The 15,368-nt window shown below is 42.2% G+C and overlaps 1 protein-coding gene across 1 annotated transcript in view; it reads left to right on the top strand.

Annotated features, from left to right (window-relative positions):
- The first annotated feature begins 2,616 nt into the window (after nt 1-2,616).
- The window catches only part of LOC139411459 (PH domain leucine-rich repeat-containing protein phosphatase 2-like), a 52,324-nt gene continuing 39,572 nt past the window's right edge, over nt 2,617-15,368 (top strand). The window contains exons 1-3 of the mRNA XM_071157861.1: nt 2,617-2,901; nt 7,983-8,263; nt 13,840-13,973. Coding sequence (XP_071013962.1) covers nt 2,719-2,901; nt 7,983-8,263; nt 13,840-13,973 — 598 coding nt within the window. The 5' untranslated portion in view covers nt 2,617-2,718. The remainder of the gene's footprint in view (nt 2,902-7,982; nt 8,264-13,839; nt 13,974-15,368) is intronic.

Genomic DNA, 15,368 nt, shown 5'->3' with positions numbered 1-15,368 from the left:
TCAGTATACATAGGCTACTTGTCCTACTAAACAAGATTGAGTCACAGTGAGGTTGGAGCAGCGTACAAACAAGGAGAATTCCGATCAAAGTTCCAGTATCTCTTTCCACGAGAGTAGTTTCTTCGGTCAGTGATTCTTGATTCGCTTTTGAGGAACATGATCAAGTCCAAGCTGTTAAAAGTTCCTCTGTGTGGGCTGGAAGTTGAGGATTGATTTTCTGTGAGCCAAACAAACTACAGTAGTGGAAGAAGCCAAGTCATGACAGTCAATTAACAGTGATCCAGGTGGAATAGAAGTGACAGGATTCTCTCATGCACCACTTTAACACATTTGTTTGCTTTTACAGTTGTGGTATATTGATGTCTGCTGATGAACCCATTGGCTGAACATTGCTATAAGTTCAGTACTCAAGAGGACAACTCAAGGGAGAAGTCATGAAGGAAAAGGCAAGTGGTGCTTGAAAGATACCAGGCTGAATTTGCTGTTTCAGACCCACCCCCTATACTGCTTTTCCATGACCCTGAAGAGAGACTAGTGCCTTGGTTACCTCTCATTCACTCTTTTTTTTGTTGTTGTTTATTTAACCTTTAGCCTTTATTTAACCACATACCCCTAGCCCAGGCCTGCCTTATTGACATATCTTGACATGCCTTTTTAACAGGGTATTTTTGTCATTAACTTACTTGTTCCAATTTAGACCATAATGAAATGTGATATTGGCTGCTCTGATTCCCTATGAGGAATAATTTGATGAGTGCTTATGTAAAGATGTACCATTTTTCAAAATGTAAGTATCATGAGCCTCTAGGGCAATTATAAGAAACAGCCTACAGTCGTGGCCAAAAGTTTTGACAATGACACAAATATTCATTTTCACCAAGTCTGCTGCCTCAGTTTGTATGATGGCAATTTGCATATACTCCAGAATGTTATGAAGAGTGATCAGATGAATTGCAATTAATTGCAAAGTCCCTCTTTGCCATGCACATGAACTGAATCCCCAAAAAATATTTCACTGCATTTCAGACCTGCCACATAAGTACCAGCTGACATCATGTCAGTGATTCTCTCGTTAACACAGGTGTGAGTGTTGACGAGGACAAGGCTGGAGATCACTCTGTCATGCTGATTGAGCTTGAATAACAGACTGGAAGCTTCAAAAGTAGGGTGGAGCTTGGAATCATGTTCTTCCTCTGTCAACCATGGTTACCTGCAAGGAAACACGTGCCATCATCATTACTTTGCACAAAGAGGGCTTCACAGGCAAGGATATTGCTGCCAGTAAGATTGCACCTAAATCAACCATTTATCGGATCATCAAGAACTTCAAGGAGAGCGGTTCAATTGTTGTGAAGAAGGCTTCAGGGCTCCAAAGAAAGTCCAGCAAGCGCCAGGACCGTCTCCTCCTAAAGTTGATTCAGCTGCGGGATCGGAGCACCACCAGTACAGAGCTTGCTCAGGAATGGCAGCAGGCAGGTGTGAGTGCATCTGCACGCACAGAGAGGTGAAGACTTTTGGAGGATGGCCTGGTGTCAAGAATGGCAGCAAAGAAGCCACTTCTCTCCAGGAAAAAGATCAGGGACAGACTGATATTCTGCATACGGTACAGGGATTGGACTGCTGAGGACTGGGGTAAAGTCGTTTTCTCTGATGAAACCCCTTTCCAATTGTTTGGGGCATCCGGAAAAAAGCTTGTCCGGAGAAGACAAGGTGAGCGCTACCATCAGTCCTCTGTCATGCCAACAGTAAAGCATCCTGAGACCATTCCTGTGTGGGGTTGTTTCTCAGACAAGGGAGTGGGCTCACTCACAATTTGGCCTAAGAACACAGCCATGAATAAAGAATGGAACCAACACATCCTCCGAGAGCAACTTCTCCCAACCATCCAGGAACAGTTTGGTGACGAACAATGCCTTTTCCAGCATGATGGAGCCCCTTGCCATAAGGCAAAAGTGATAACTAAGTGGCTCGGTGAACAAAACATCGATATTTTGGGTTCATGGCCAGGAAACTCCCCAGACCTTAACCCCATTGAGAACTTGTGGTCAATCCTCAAGAGGCGGGTGGACAAACAAAAACCCACAAATTCTGACAAACTCCAAGCATTGATTATGCAAGAATGGGCTGCCATCAGTCAGGATGTGGCCCAGAAGATAATTGACAGCATGCCAGGGTGGATTGCAGAGGTCTTGAAAAAGAAGGGTCAACACTGCAAATATTGACTCTTTGCATCAACTTCATGTAATTGTAAATAAAAGCATTTGACACTTATGAAATGCTTGTAATTATACTTCAGTATTCCAAAGTAACATCTGACAAAATATCTAAAGACACCGAAGCAGCAAACTTTGTGGAAATTAATATTTGTGTCATTCTCAAAACTTTTGGCCACGACTGTACATTGAGTGAAATTACAATGTCATTCATTTAAATCAAAATCGCAAGACAGTTAATGCGGTAAAGCACACGTGTAATAGGTGTATAGGAAACCTAATGAATAATTCAGTACGCCTCTACTCTGAAATGGGCAGTGCCTTATGAATAATATGTTACCCTGCCTCTCTAATGTTTATTGATTGGGTCTATCTGACAGCGGTGAAGTTCAGAGTCGTTATGGCGTCGCACCGAGCGAGAATGGTATTTTTCAGCTGCCGCATGTATTGGAATTTACCAGTCATGTTCCACGTTCTTTTGGGGGTTTTCTAGTTAAATATACACATGCAAATGAAGGAAGAAGATAATATACCGGGCACCGTCATGGAGCGAAAAAAAGGTGGTGTCGAAGATAGCAGGGGTTGTACGGACACACTGGTCTACGAAGCGGGATCTAACCAAGCTGCAGGTCGTGGCGACCGCAATGGTACAGGAAACCGTGTCGGAACAGGGATACGCGTTCTAAAGGTAACTATCAAGCAGGTCAAATTTGAAGGTTTATCAAAATACTTCAATCGCACAGTTCTCGGTTCTAACAGGGCCGAAGTGCGTGTGAAATTATACTCACGCGTCATACAGTTTGAGCATCATTGATCTCTTATATAGTGATAATTATGTTGGCTTTGAAAGTATAGCGTTGAGTGCAACAATGTGTCGAACCACATCGCCAGAGAGCCGCTTCCTTTCACTGTAGCTCTTTCTAGATTGTAACAAAAACATTTGACTGAACTGATCCAGTAGGCAGGCAGTCGTTCGAGATGTTGCTACATATTGCCGTGCTAAGCTGTTAGTCTATCCTACTGTAAATGTTTCATATGCTATATTTGCTGTTGTGTATCATTTGCAAATATAACAACAGTATAGCCTAGGCTATAGATCAGAACATGTCAAAACACATGTTTTAACTTGCTGTTTATTGATGAAAATGAATAGCTTAAACTATTATGGATAGAGTAACATTTGTAAACTTATCAATGTGTTTCGCTATTTAGGCTACATGTTTGTCATTGGATAAAATCCATATTGAAATTCATAAATAGCCTATTGCCTCGGTTTTGCATAGGCTAACGGACCACCGGTAGGCCCCATCGAAATCTTGGACTGAGATTGTTCAGTAGTTTCGAGCCCTGTTAGCAAGCACAATTGACGACGTGATTAACTGTTTCCTTACTCATCCGTGTGCAGTTCTTCCGCCATTATGTCACTCATGAACCCATTAGGTCCATTTACATAAAACATAATGGCTTGTGCCAATTAACCCCATGCATAATAATTTAGAAAATAAATGGCATAGACTGCTTACCTCACCAATCTCTCATGTGATACTGTCATGGAGAATGACACATTCCAGTTACAATTGCTCTAATAATAAATATCCAAAAGACAACTTCATTGAAAGGACCATTACATTTTATGTTCATTGAATCATGAATGGCTGCTGCTGCAGCTAACAGTAGCCTTATATTCAACCAACCAAGATGTAAACCAATGAGTGTGGAGTTTATACACATCAGTGGCGGTTGGTGCCATTATGATGATGGAGGATGGTAATTGTTTTTAATAAGCATTGCCCTATTTCTATTACAGCATATTGGATGACTGTCATTCATATTCTATTCACCCAGCTCAATGTAACCTCAATAGGTTTAGGCTACTCCATGATACTTTCCCTGTACCTACCCACCATGAGGTTCGTTAAACTAGCCTATGAATGAAAGTTTACATGGCAGGTGCACATGTCGAGATACTTTTTAGTAATCAAGGTGACCGTGACGCATTCAAAACCGCCTTGCATATTCTTGCCTGCATTTAGCTGATCTAGGTTGTAATCTTTAGTCCAACGTTTGCAAATTAGAGTTTCTATTGGACAAATTCAGATATAGTGCATTCTCACAGTATTCAGACCCCTTGACTTTTTCAAAATTTTTGTTGCGTTACAGCCTTATTATAAAATGGATTAAATAGTTTATTTCCCTCAATCCACACACAATACCCCCTTAATGACAAAGCAAAAACAGGTTAAATGTTTGTACATTTATCAAACAAAAATGGTCAATATTACAATTGACATAAGTATTCAGACCCTTTACTCGGGTTCAAGTCCGGGCTCTGGCTGGGCCACTCAAGAACATTCAGTGACTTGTACCAAAGCCACTCCTGCGTTGTCTTGGCTGTGTGCTTAGGTCATTGTCCTGTTGGAAGGTGAACCTTCGCCCCAATCTGAGGTCCTGAGTGCTCTGGAGCAGGTTTTCATCACGGATCTCTGTACTTTGCTCTGTTCATATTTCCCTCGGTCCTGACTAGTCTCCCAGTCCCTGCCACTGAAAAACATCCCCACAGCATGATGCTACCACCACCATACTTCACCGTAGGGATGGTATTGGCCAGGTGATGAGCGGTGCCTGATTTCCTCCAGATGTGACGCTTGGTATTCAGGCCAAAGAGTTCAATAAAATAAAATTTGATTTGATTTGAAATCTTGGTTTCATCAGACCAGATAATTTAGTTTCTCATGGTCTGAGTCCTTTAGGTGCCTTCTTGGCAAACTCCAAGTGGGCTGTTGTGCCTTTTTACTGAGGAGTTGCTTCTGTCTGGCCACTCTGCCATAAAGGCCTGATTTGGTGGAGTGCTGCAGAGATGGTTGGCCTTTTGGAAGGTTCTCCCATCTCCACAGAGGAACTCTGGAGCACTTTCAGAGTATCCATCGGGTTCTTGGTCACCTCCTTGACCATGGCCCTTCTCCCCTGATTGCTCAGTTTGACCGGGTGGCCAGCTCTAGGAAGAGTTAGCTCTAGGGGATTTCAAACTTCTTCCATTTAAGAATGATGGCGGCCACTGGGTTCTTGGGGACCTTCAATGCTGCATACATTTTTTTTGTAGCCTTCTCCAGATCTGTGCCTCGACACAATCCTGTCTCAGAGCTGGACAATTCTTTTGACCTCATGGCTTGGTTTTTGCTCTGACCTTCACCGTCAACTGTGGGACCTTTCTATAGACACATATGCCTTTCCAAATCATGTTCAATCAATTGAATTTACCAAAGGTGGACTCCAATCAAGTTGTAGAAACATCTCAAGGATGATCAGTGGAAACAGGATGCACCTGAGCTCAATTTCAAGTTTCATAGCAAAGGGTCTGAATGTTATGTAAATATGGTGTCTGTTTAAATTTTTTTTTTTTTTATACATTTGCAAATAATTCTAAACCTGTTTTGTGATTATGGGGTATTGTGTGTGTGTGTGTGTAGATTGATGAGGCTGTATTTCAGAATAAGGCTGTAACATAACAAAATGTGGAAAGTCGAGGGGTCTGCACTAGAGGTAGACCAATTAATTGGAATGGCCGATTTCAAGTTTTCAAAACAATCGGAAATCTGTATTTTTGGGCGCCGATTTGCCGTTTAAAAAAAAAATGTTGTAATGATTATTATTATTATTTTATTTTTTAGACCTTTATTTAACTAGGCAAGTCAGTTAAGAACACATTCTTATTTTCAATGACGGCCTAGGAACGGTGGGTTAACTGCCTCGTTCAGGGGCAGAACTACAGATTTTCACCTTGTCAGCTCGGGGATCCAATCTTGCAACCTTACAGTTAACTCGTCCAACACAATAACGACCTGCCTCTCTCTCGTTGCACTCCACAAGGAGACTGCCTGTTACACGCAAATGCAGTAAGCCAAGGTAAGTTGCTAGCTAGCATTAAACTTATCTTATAAAAAACAATCATAATCACTAGTTAACTACACATGGTTGATGATATTACTAGGTATTATCTAGCGTGTCCTGTGTTGCATATAATCTGAGTATACAAGCATCTAAGTATCTGACTGAGCGGTGGTAGGCAGAAGCGTAAACATTCATTCGAACAGCACTTTTGTGCGTTTTGCCAGCAGCTCTTCGTTGTGTGTCAAGCATTGCGCTGTTTATGACTTAAAGCATATCAACTCCCGAGATGATGCTGGTGTAACCGAAGTGAAATGGCTAGCTATTTAGCGTGAGCTAATAGCGTTTCAAACGTAATTCGCTCTGAGCCTTCTAGTAGTTGTTCCCCTTGCTCTGCATGGGTAACGCTGCTTCGAGGGTGGCTGTTGTGTTGCTGGTTCGAGCCCAGGGAGGAGCGAGGAGAGGGACGGAAGCTATACTGTTACACTGGCAATACTAAAGTGCCAATAAGAACATCCAATAATCAAAGGTTAATTAAATACAAATGGTACAGAGGGAAATAGTCCTATAATTCCTATAATAACTACAACCTAAAACTTCTTACCTGGTAATATTGAAGATTCATGTTAAAAGTAACCACCAGCTTTCATATGTTCTTATGTTCTGAGCAAGGAACTTAAACGTTAGCTTTCTTACATGGCACATATTGCACTTTTACTTTCTTCTCCAGAACTTTGTTTTTGCATTATTTAAACCAAATTGAACATGTTTCATTATTTACTTGAGGCTAAATTGATTTTATGGTTGTATTATATTAAATTAAAATAAGTGTTCATTCAGTATTGTTGTAATTGTCATTATTACAAATACATTTTAAAAAATTGTCCGATTAATTGGTATCGGCTTTTTTGGTCCTCCAATAATCGGTATCGGCTTTGAAAAATCATAATCGGTCGACCTCTAGTCTGCACTGTATGTTTATCCCTGTTTGACATCTCAGAACATGGTTTGTTAATTGATCTTGTTGTTGGAGCTTTATTTGACAGACTTTTTTTGCCCTCTGGCCTTGGACGGGTGACGGGGTGAAATGAGGGCAATGACTGTCTGGGCAATGGTCGATGCTCAGGGGCCGTGGCAGCCTCTCTGTGAATGAGTTTGCCCGTCTTGTAGACTCACATAGAGAGACCTGTGGTGTGTGCCTTTGTTGCCTGTCGCCTGTCGCCATTGATGTGTATGCTGTCATTGCACATAGTGAGGTTCTCTGCCTTTGGGAGAGAGTGTGTGCATATGTTGCCTGTCACCCATTGAGCTGTGTGTGTTGTCATTGCACATTGAGGCCTGTTGTGTGCATCTTTGGAGCTGTCGTGCTGAAGAGCTGCGGCTCGGGGCCCTGCTGTCTCCTCTGTTGCCTCTCTCTGTCTGTGTGTGTGTGTGCTGCGGTGCAGTGTAGTGTGGATGCCAGCAGCTGCCTGCCTGTGCCGGGCAGCTGTGGGGATGCACGGTATCGTGGAAGGATGACTTCATCAGTGTCTGACTAATGACCTAATGCCTGGTCACCAGTCTCAAAAGCCAGGGTCCAGTTCACACAGCGCCGTTCTTGCCCTGTGTAAATATTTGTTCCGAGCTTCTCCAGATTTGAAAATAAGGCCAGCGATTCGGCCATGAGCTTTCTGCAGGTAATCTCATTTGAACTTTCAGTTTTGCCAACCTGACAAATTGACTAAATTGAATTTGTCCTCTGGATGTGTTGGAACATGATGCAGCTTGAGATCTTCTTTATTCAGAGCAAGGCTGCTGCAAGACGAGTTATCTTCTCTTAAACACCCAATACATTTACAGTGTATCTGTGGTGGCAGTCTTTTCATCTGATGTTTATTTCTCCAGCGCAACATGAAGAGGAATGGGAGCAGAGGCTGTGTTACCAGGAAGACCCGCTTTGGATCGCGGGAGCGGGACTGGCTGAAGGGGGATGCCCAGCGGGGCTGTGTGTGTCTGTACGGGGGAACAGTTGACCCCCAGCCCCCAGCCTCGGGCCCACAGGCCTCCTCCACCCTCCAGGCAGACCTGCGGCTGGTGTTATGCTCCACCACTACCACAGTGGAGGAGCTGTGTGCCCAGAGAGAAGTAGAGGGACTATACCTGCAGCTCCATGGAGACCTGCTCAGGTAATACTCACCTCCACAACTCTCCTCTCCCACTCACGTCTAGTACCACAGTGTTGTGTTCACAACTCTTGAAGATGTTAGATGGCATTCTCATAGTGACATTGGTTCTATTTATTGCAAGACAGTGTTATATTACAATTCTAAATTATCCCATTCATGTTCAATATCACATCTTTGTGCTTTATTCACCTAGCCTCAAAGTTACATCAGTCTCAAACCTATTCATGCTGTTGTAGTTACAAATTATCTCATTCTGGTACTGCCGATTCCTCCATTCTATTTTTACACGTTGTACCAGGTTTGTGCTTATGAGAACTATACTGCTTGTCTAGAACAGGAGTAGGCTCATAGATCTAGACTTTGACTGACCTATGTGGCCCACAATTCTGCACGTTCCCGGTGGCCGTGTCTGTGTAATAATCGTACTACAACTTACTTAAACTGCATTCTGTGTAATAATCGTACTACAACTTACTTAAACTGCATTCTGTGTAATAATCGTACTACAACTTACTTAAACTGCATTCTGTGTAATAATCGTACTACATGCTATTTAGAACATATTGTTTAGTATAAAATAATGCAGTAAGCAACAAATATCAGTGTATTAGGCTCCTTCTAATTAGAATGCGTCATGTAATGCACAATTGCATTGATTACCGCTATTCGTTCATTTTGATACAGCACGTTCCCTCACCTGATTCATCAGCTGTTGTCAAACACATGTGAGTCTCGAAAGACCATTCTCTTCCTCAATAGTGTGCAGCGAATTCTACAAGATGAAAAGCCAAAAGGAGAATGACATCCTGACATTTAAAGCATACAACATTTTCGAACATGCACATACTTTAAAACATTATTGTTTCGCATACCCAAAACGCCTACTATTTAGAAACGCAAGTACGGGTATTCAGACACGTATAGTGACTTGACAGCTGTTTATGACAGCACTTTTCCATTTTCACTCCTCATGATGATGCCTCTGACACAGGCTATAATCTGGTTACGCCCACTTGCTCTCCTCTTGGCTTTTTTTGGTCAGGCCAGGCAAGGGAATGCTTTTTACTCCCTCTAAGACTATTTTTGGTTAAACGCTCAGCAGGATGCACTAAATGGGTCATGTGGTACAGAAGAAAAACAAGGTATAACATGACTGAGATTTGTAGTGAATTACACACCTTGCTGTAGGATACTCTTTACCTCCCCCCATGGTATTGATTTTACCAGCTGGAGCCCTCTACCACGTGAATTACATTTCTACATTCTATTAATACAGATGGAGACCTCTACCACGTTAATTACATTTCTACATTCTATTAATACAGCTGGAGCCCTCTACCACGTGAATTACATTTCTACATTCTGTTAATACAGCTGGAGACCTCTACCACGTGAATTACATTTCTACATTCTATTAATACAGCTGGAGACCTCTACCACGTGAATTACATTTCTACATTCTATTAATACAGCTGGAGACCTCTACCACGTGAATTACATTTCTACATTCTATTAATACAGCTGGAGCCCTGTACCACGTGAATTACATTTCTACATTCTATTAATACAGCTGGAGACCTCTACCACGTGAATTACATTTCTACATTCTATTAATACAGCTGGAGCCCTCTACCACGTGAATTACATTTCTACATTCTATTAATACAGCTGGAGACCTCTACCACGTTAATTACATTTCTAAATTATATTAATACAGCTGGAGACCTCTACCACGTGAATTACATTTCTACATTCTATTAATACAGCTGGAGACCTCTACCACGTGAATTACATTTCTACATTCTATTAATACAGCTGGAGACCTCTACCACGTGAATTACATTTCTACATTCTATTAATACAGCTGGAGCCCTGTACCACGTGAATTACCTTTCTACATTCTATTAATACAGCTGGAGCCCTGTACCACGTGAATTACCTTTCTACATTCTATTAATACAGCTGGAGCCCTCTACCACGTGAATTACATTTCTACATTCTATTAATACAGCTGGAGACCTCTACCACGTGAATTACATTTCTACATTCTATTAATACAGCTGGAGACCTCTACCACGTGAATTACATTTCTACATTCTATTAATACAGCTGGATATGCACTGGCAGTTTAGCACTATGCTGGTAAAGTGCTTTCCTGAAAAGACTGGATCAGCACAGGCATGTCTCTTTCTTATTTGAGCCTGAAACCCTCTCCGGTTTGGTTCTGTAACCACCTAGGCTTCTCCTCACTCCCCTTAAGGGAACTCTGATCAAAGTCATTTCACATACAGGTGATACAATGTCAGATTTATCTCGGTAGTGCCATTTTGTCTCCTCCCACACCCTGAAGACTGTTGGATAACTGTGCTGCCTGGGGGAAGTGTCAACACTGAGTAATTTCATGTACCTTTTGATTTTATTATTAGTGTTTGTTGTATCCTTGTTATTACAATTTCAAGGCCCATAGTAAGAGATTTTCCAGTACTTAGTAAACTTTTTAGCCAGTAGTTCTCAGAAGCCAAAAATGGTCCCAGAAAATGTGTAGATGTGTGCTTCACGTTATTTCTCGCTCTCTCTTCTCTCTCTGCTGTGTGTGCATCTTGCTAGCTGTCACTCAAATGCAGAGGAACTAAAGCTCATTGGCTGAAACTCAAATTGCTAAGGGGCTGGCCATACGTGGGGGGAAATGGGGGAAATGGCGCTGCACAGCTTCCAGTAAAATGTTGTAGCTAATTGAGGTAAAACAGCAATTCTGCTCATAGATTATACATGTGTGAACTACACTTTGACACATCTAGCGCAAAGCGCTAGGTTTAAAATAGATATATACTTCACCAAAATTCTGGATAATGTCTAACAGATCACCCACGGATACACAACACATTAAGGGAAAGTATCTAGCCACCCAAATGAAGGAAAGGAGCTTTTTGGTGTCTTTTGACAGAGATTAAGCGACTGTAGATTTTAGAGCCTCCTGTACTCGTGGCCACGAGGCAAGTGGATTTGTGAATAAATGTACATGCTCTCAGAGCTTGTGTGAATGGTCTACAGGCAGTCCTGTACAGACAGTCATCCCTCCGAGCCTACCAGGGTTCTGTCTAAATCCTGTGTGAGGTGCTGGGGCCACGACTGTGTGTGACCAGCAGACATGATCCTGATTGTTAGACCCCGCTGGCAGAGGGAGTGTGGGCAGGGAAATGCCACAGCAGCCACCAGACGCTGTGTCACCTCACCATCGCCCTGTTGTGACAAGGGCTGTGGCTGGAAACTAGTCACTTCTGCCTTAGCATCATGGTAATCCTAAACTACAGAACATAGAGGACCTGCGTACCGACTAGGGTGGGTCTCTCTCTTAGAATGTATGGAGAGAACCAATGATGACTTCTTCTAAAGTGGTAATGTGGGCTACTGTATACGATGAAACTGTAATGGACCAGTTAGGTTTGCTACTGGAGCAGTAGGGAGAAATGAAAACCAGACTACTGAATCATTTAGGAAAAGAATGCTGGCTTGTAAATAAAAATACTTACAAAAAGATTTATCACCTTGAGTAAATACTGATGTACAATGAGCTCAAATATGAATGAAGAACATCAATGGTACAATAGATATCGGCCATATATCCTGCCTATAGTTTACTAGGGTGCACCCAACTCTGTCTTAATCTGAGGGTCTCTCCGATTTCAAAGTTCAATAGCAATACAATAAACATGAATCCACTCAATTCACAAATACTGACTTATAAACCACTATGACATGGAATCGAATGTGAGTGACTGTGCCTATCAAAAAACACTGAAAGGTGTTTAAGTGTAGCATGTGCTTATAACAATCCCAATGCAATGAATGATGCCTTGTAAGAAAAATCCTACCACACCGTAGTATGGCAGTGTAAATTCAGTGTTTTCCAAGGAAAATAAATCTTTGCATGCAAATCGTATTGATGTCCTGGGTTCAGGCATCCTTGGTGGAACTGAATCCATACTCAAAAAACCTGACCTGTTTTACAAACAGGATCCCACAATATATATACAATCAGTACCTTTCATATAACCATTAATATAATGCTTATCTTTAATCTCTAACAGGAATAAGAAAATGAAACTTAGTCAAAATGCTTTACACTAACTATAGCACTAGGCTCACGTGGACTGAACAATAACTAGCCTGGGGAAATGAAAAGTACTAGTGCTTACACCTACACGTCATTTCTTATAAAGTCATCTAAAACATAAGTGTACCAAAATGGATGTATGCTATTTAGTCACATTTTTATAAAAGTATGAAAACTAAAATAGTTTGCCAAGCATGATCACTTAACGTTTGCTATTTCAATTGATCGATATCTGAGCTAGTCTAAATGTTAATGGCTTGGTTCAGTTAGTTCAGTTTTATACCACTTCTCAACCATTTGAAACTGTTTTTCTTCCATCCAATGGCGGTAGCTCTTCACGTTCCGTTCTAGCTCTTTTAGTTATTTTTCTTGTTGGTGCCAACTGGTGTTTTTACGTGAGGTTAGGAAAGGGACTAAGAGTATTTAGTTTTCATTGGCTCAAAATAAACAGCTGTCAATTTAAACATATCAATAGTATAATATGATTGGTTACTGGAATCTCACTAGCAACGATAAGAATTCAACATTATTTGACCTGCGTTACAAATGCGTTAGAATAAGCAACATAATCACACACTGTATGCACAAAGAGTGCCATATTGATTTACAGCATATTCTGAATTATATTGGGCAAAGATGGGGCTTCCATAGACAGTGGGTCACAGTGGTTCTGGCTGTAATGTCTTCACGGTGGTTCTGTCGCAGATATCCTTGGTGTGTTCAGGTGCAGATCAGAGTTGTTGTAGGCGTGCCATTGCCAGTGACAGGCTGGGGCTCACAGATTGCGGGCACAGCAGACCTCATGTTTGATAGCAGCATGAGAGGCCCTTAACAGGATTAGCCATGGAATGAGCTGATGATTTCATTCGGGCAATAAAGCAGAGGACTCACACAGGGCATAAAAAGAAAGGGGTTCCATCACCATACCATTCAGACGCATAATTTAGATGGGCTATTGTTATTAGAGTGCAGTTTGGTCATTAGCAGGTGCTTCATATGATTGATGATGTTCTTCCTCCATATCTGACTATGAACTTTGGACTTGATACCTGTGAGGATATAGTTTCTCTCTCTGCTTGAGTGACATCCGGCACGGAGTCGGACTCTGTAAATGTTTTGATAGAGGAGCCTCATCAATTCCCCAAGTCTGAAAGTGAAACACCTGTGTCCAGCTCTGCTGATTGGCATGACAGCTGTCCTCTGGACCTTACCTGTCATAACACAGGGAATGATGGCTTGGAATGTCTCTGCTTGTGTGTGAGTGTGTGTGTGTGTGTGTGTGCTTGCGCGCATGCAAATGTGTGCCAGAAATGGTTGAACGATGCCCCTTTGGTTGGATTCCAAGCGTGGAGGCAAAGATGTTCAAATGTAATTATACGTGTCGAGGAGAATCTGGGGGCCTGTTAAGGGTATTGATTGTGATTGGCATATATCCTGACGGTTTCTATTTCTGTCACTGTAGGAGGCTGGACCCCTCTGAGCGCCCTCTCCAGATGGTGTATGACTACCTGGCTGCTATAGGCTACCAGGACCCTCTGCGGGTTCAGAGAGAGGCGGCCAACTCGGACCTCAGCTGCATGATCCGCTTCTACAGTGGTGAGTAGTGACCCAGGGGCCTGTCAAGGCTCTCCTTCACTGGGCTCTGACTGGGCTCAGCCTGTTCTGCTGGAACCAGGCCTGGAGCCCTGTCAATGGACCTGGCTCTGTTGGTTATGGAGCAGTCTAAACTGTCAGCTTCTGGGATGGGGCTTGTTTTTCTGGTCCATAGTGTGTGTGTCAGTGTTTTTGTGACGACGTGTGTCTTTCCACTACTCTCCCGGCTGCAGGGCTGTTAGCACTACCCTGACTTAATGAAGTAGGCTTCACTCACCTGGATTGGGGTTTATTTTTGCGTAACCTTTTTATGCATATAAGTCTTTGTAACTTGGGGGAAAATTTTTACTCTTTCTAGTATTTTTGTACTCTCTAAATTGTACTCTTTCTAGTATTTTTGTGCTCTCTAAATTGTACTCTTTCTAGTATTTTTGTGCTCTCTAAATTGTACTCTTTCTAGTATTTTTGTGCTCTCTAAATTGTACCCTTTCTAGTGTGTCTGGGTCTGTATACTGTCTGTTTGCAGGAGCCAAGCAGCCTGGGCTTGTTGTACTTTAGCTTTCATAATGGCAGCAAGACACACCTCTGATCACGCTGGCAGATCGGTCTGTCAGAGATTGTGGAGCAGCATTTTGTACTTAGAAGAATTCATGTTTTCCACTTAAAATATTATGCTTTCTCTGTCTGCGCCTCTCTACACTACCACCTGAGTGAAGACTCTGTCCTAGCTTCAGCACCCAGCTAGTTTCAATCTGTCTAGTACTTTAAGAGGAATCAGGCTGGTTTATCAGGGCCCGAGTGGTAAACTACGAAGCAAGCTAGATCTACTCAGGGTTTTCTAAAGGTAGCCAGCTTCAGTTAGCTTTCCATTCCAGCTCAGGCGTCATCCGTACTTCAATAATGCTGCTAGTCTGCCTGCCGATAACTCTAGCACGTGGCTTGTCTCAAACTCTTCATTTAATTATTATTTTTTAACCTTTATTTAACTAGGCAAGTCAGTTAAGAACAAATTCTTTCTTTCAATGGAGGCCTAGGAACGGTGGGTTAACTGCCTTGTTCAGGGGCAGAACGACAGATTTTTACCTTGTCAGCTCAGGGATTCGATCTAGCAACTTTTCGGTTACTAGTCCAATGCTCTAACCACTAGGCTACCTGTTGCCCAAGACAATGCTGAAACATCAATCCATGGGCAAGTCAGTGCCACATTTATTTTTGTATTTATAGATTTTTTTGTACTTACCCATTTTCTCCCCAATTTCGTGATATCCAATTAGTAGTTAGTCTTGTCCCATCGCTGAAACTCCCGTACGGACTCGGGAGAGGTGAAGGTCAAGAGCAATGCGTCCTCCGAAACGCAACCTTGTCCAGTCGCACTGTTAGCGTTAGCGTGCATGCACC

The sequence above is a fragment of the Oncorhynchus clarkii genome, chromosome 6 (genome assembly GCF_045791955.1).
Source record: "Oncorhynchus clarkii lewisi isolate Uvic-CL-2024 chromosome 6, UVic_Ocla_1.0, whole genome shotgun sequence".
Classification (NCBI taxonomy): Eukaryota; Metazoa; Chordata; class Actinopteri; order Salmoniformes; family Salmonidae; genus Oncorhynchus; species Oncorhynchus clarkii.
Note: the sequence above shows the minus strand (reverse complement) of the source record. Positions and strands in the feature narration are given on the sequence as shown.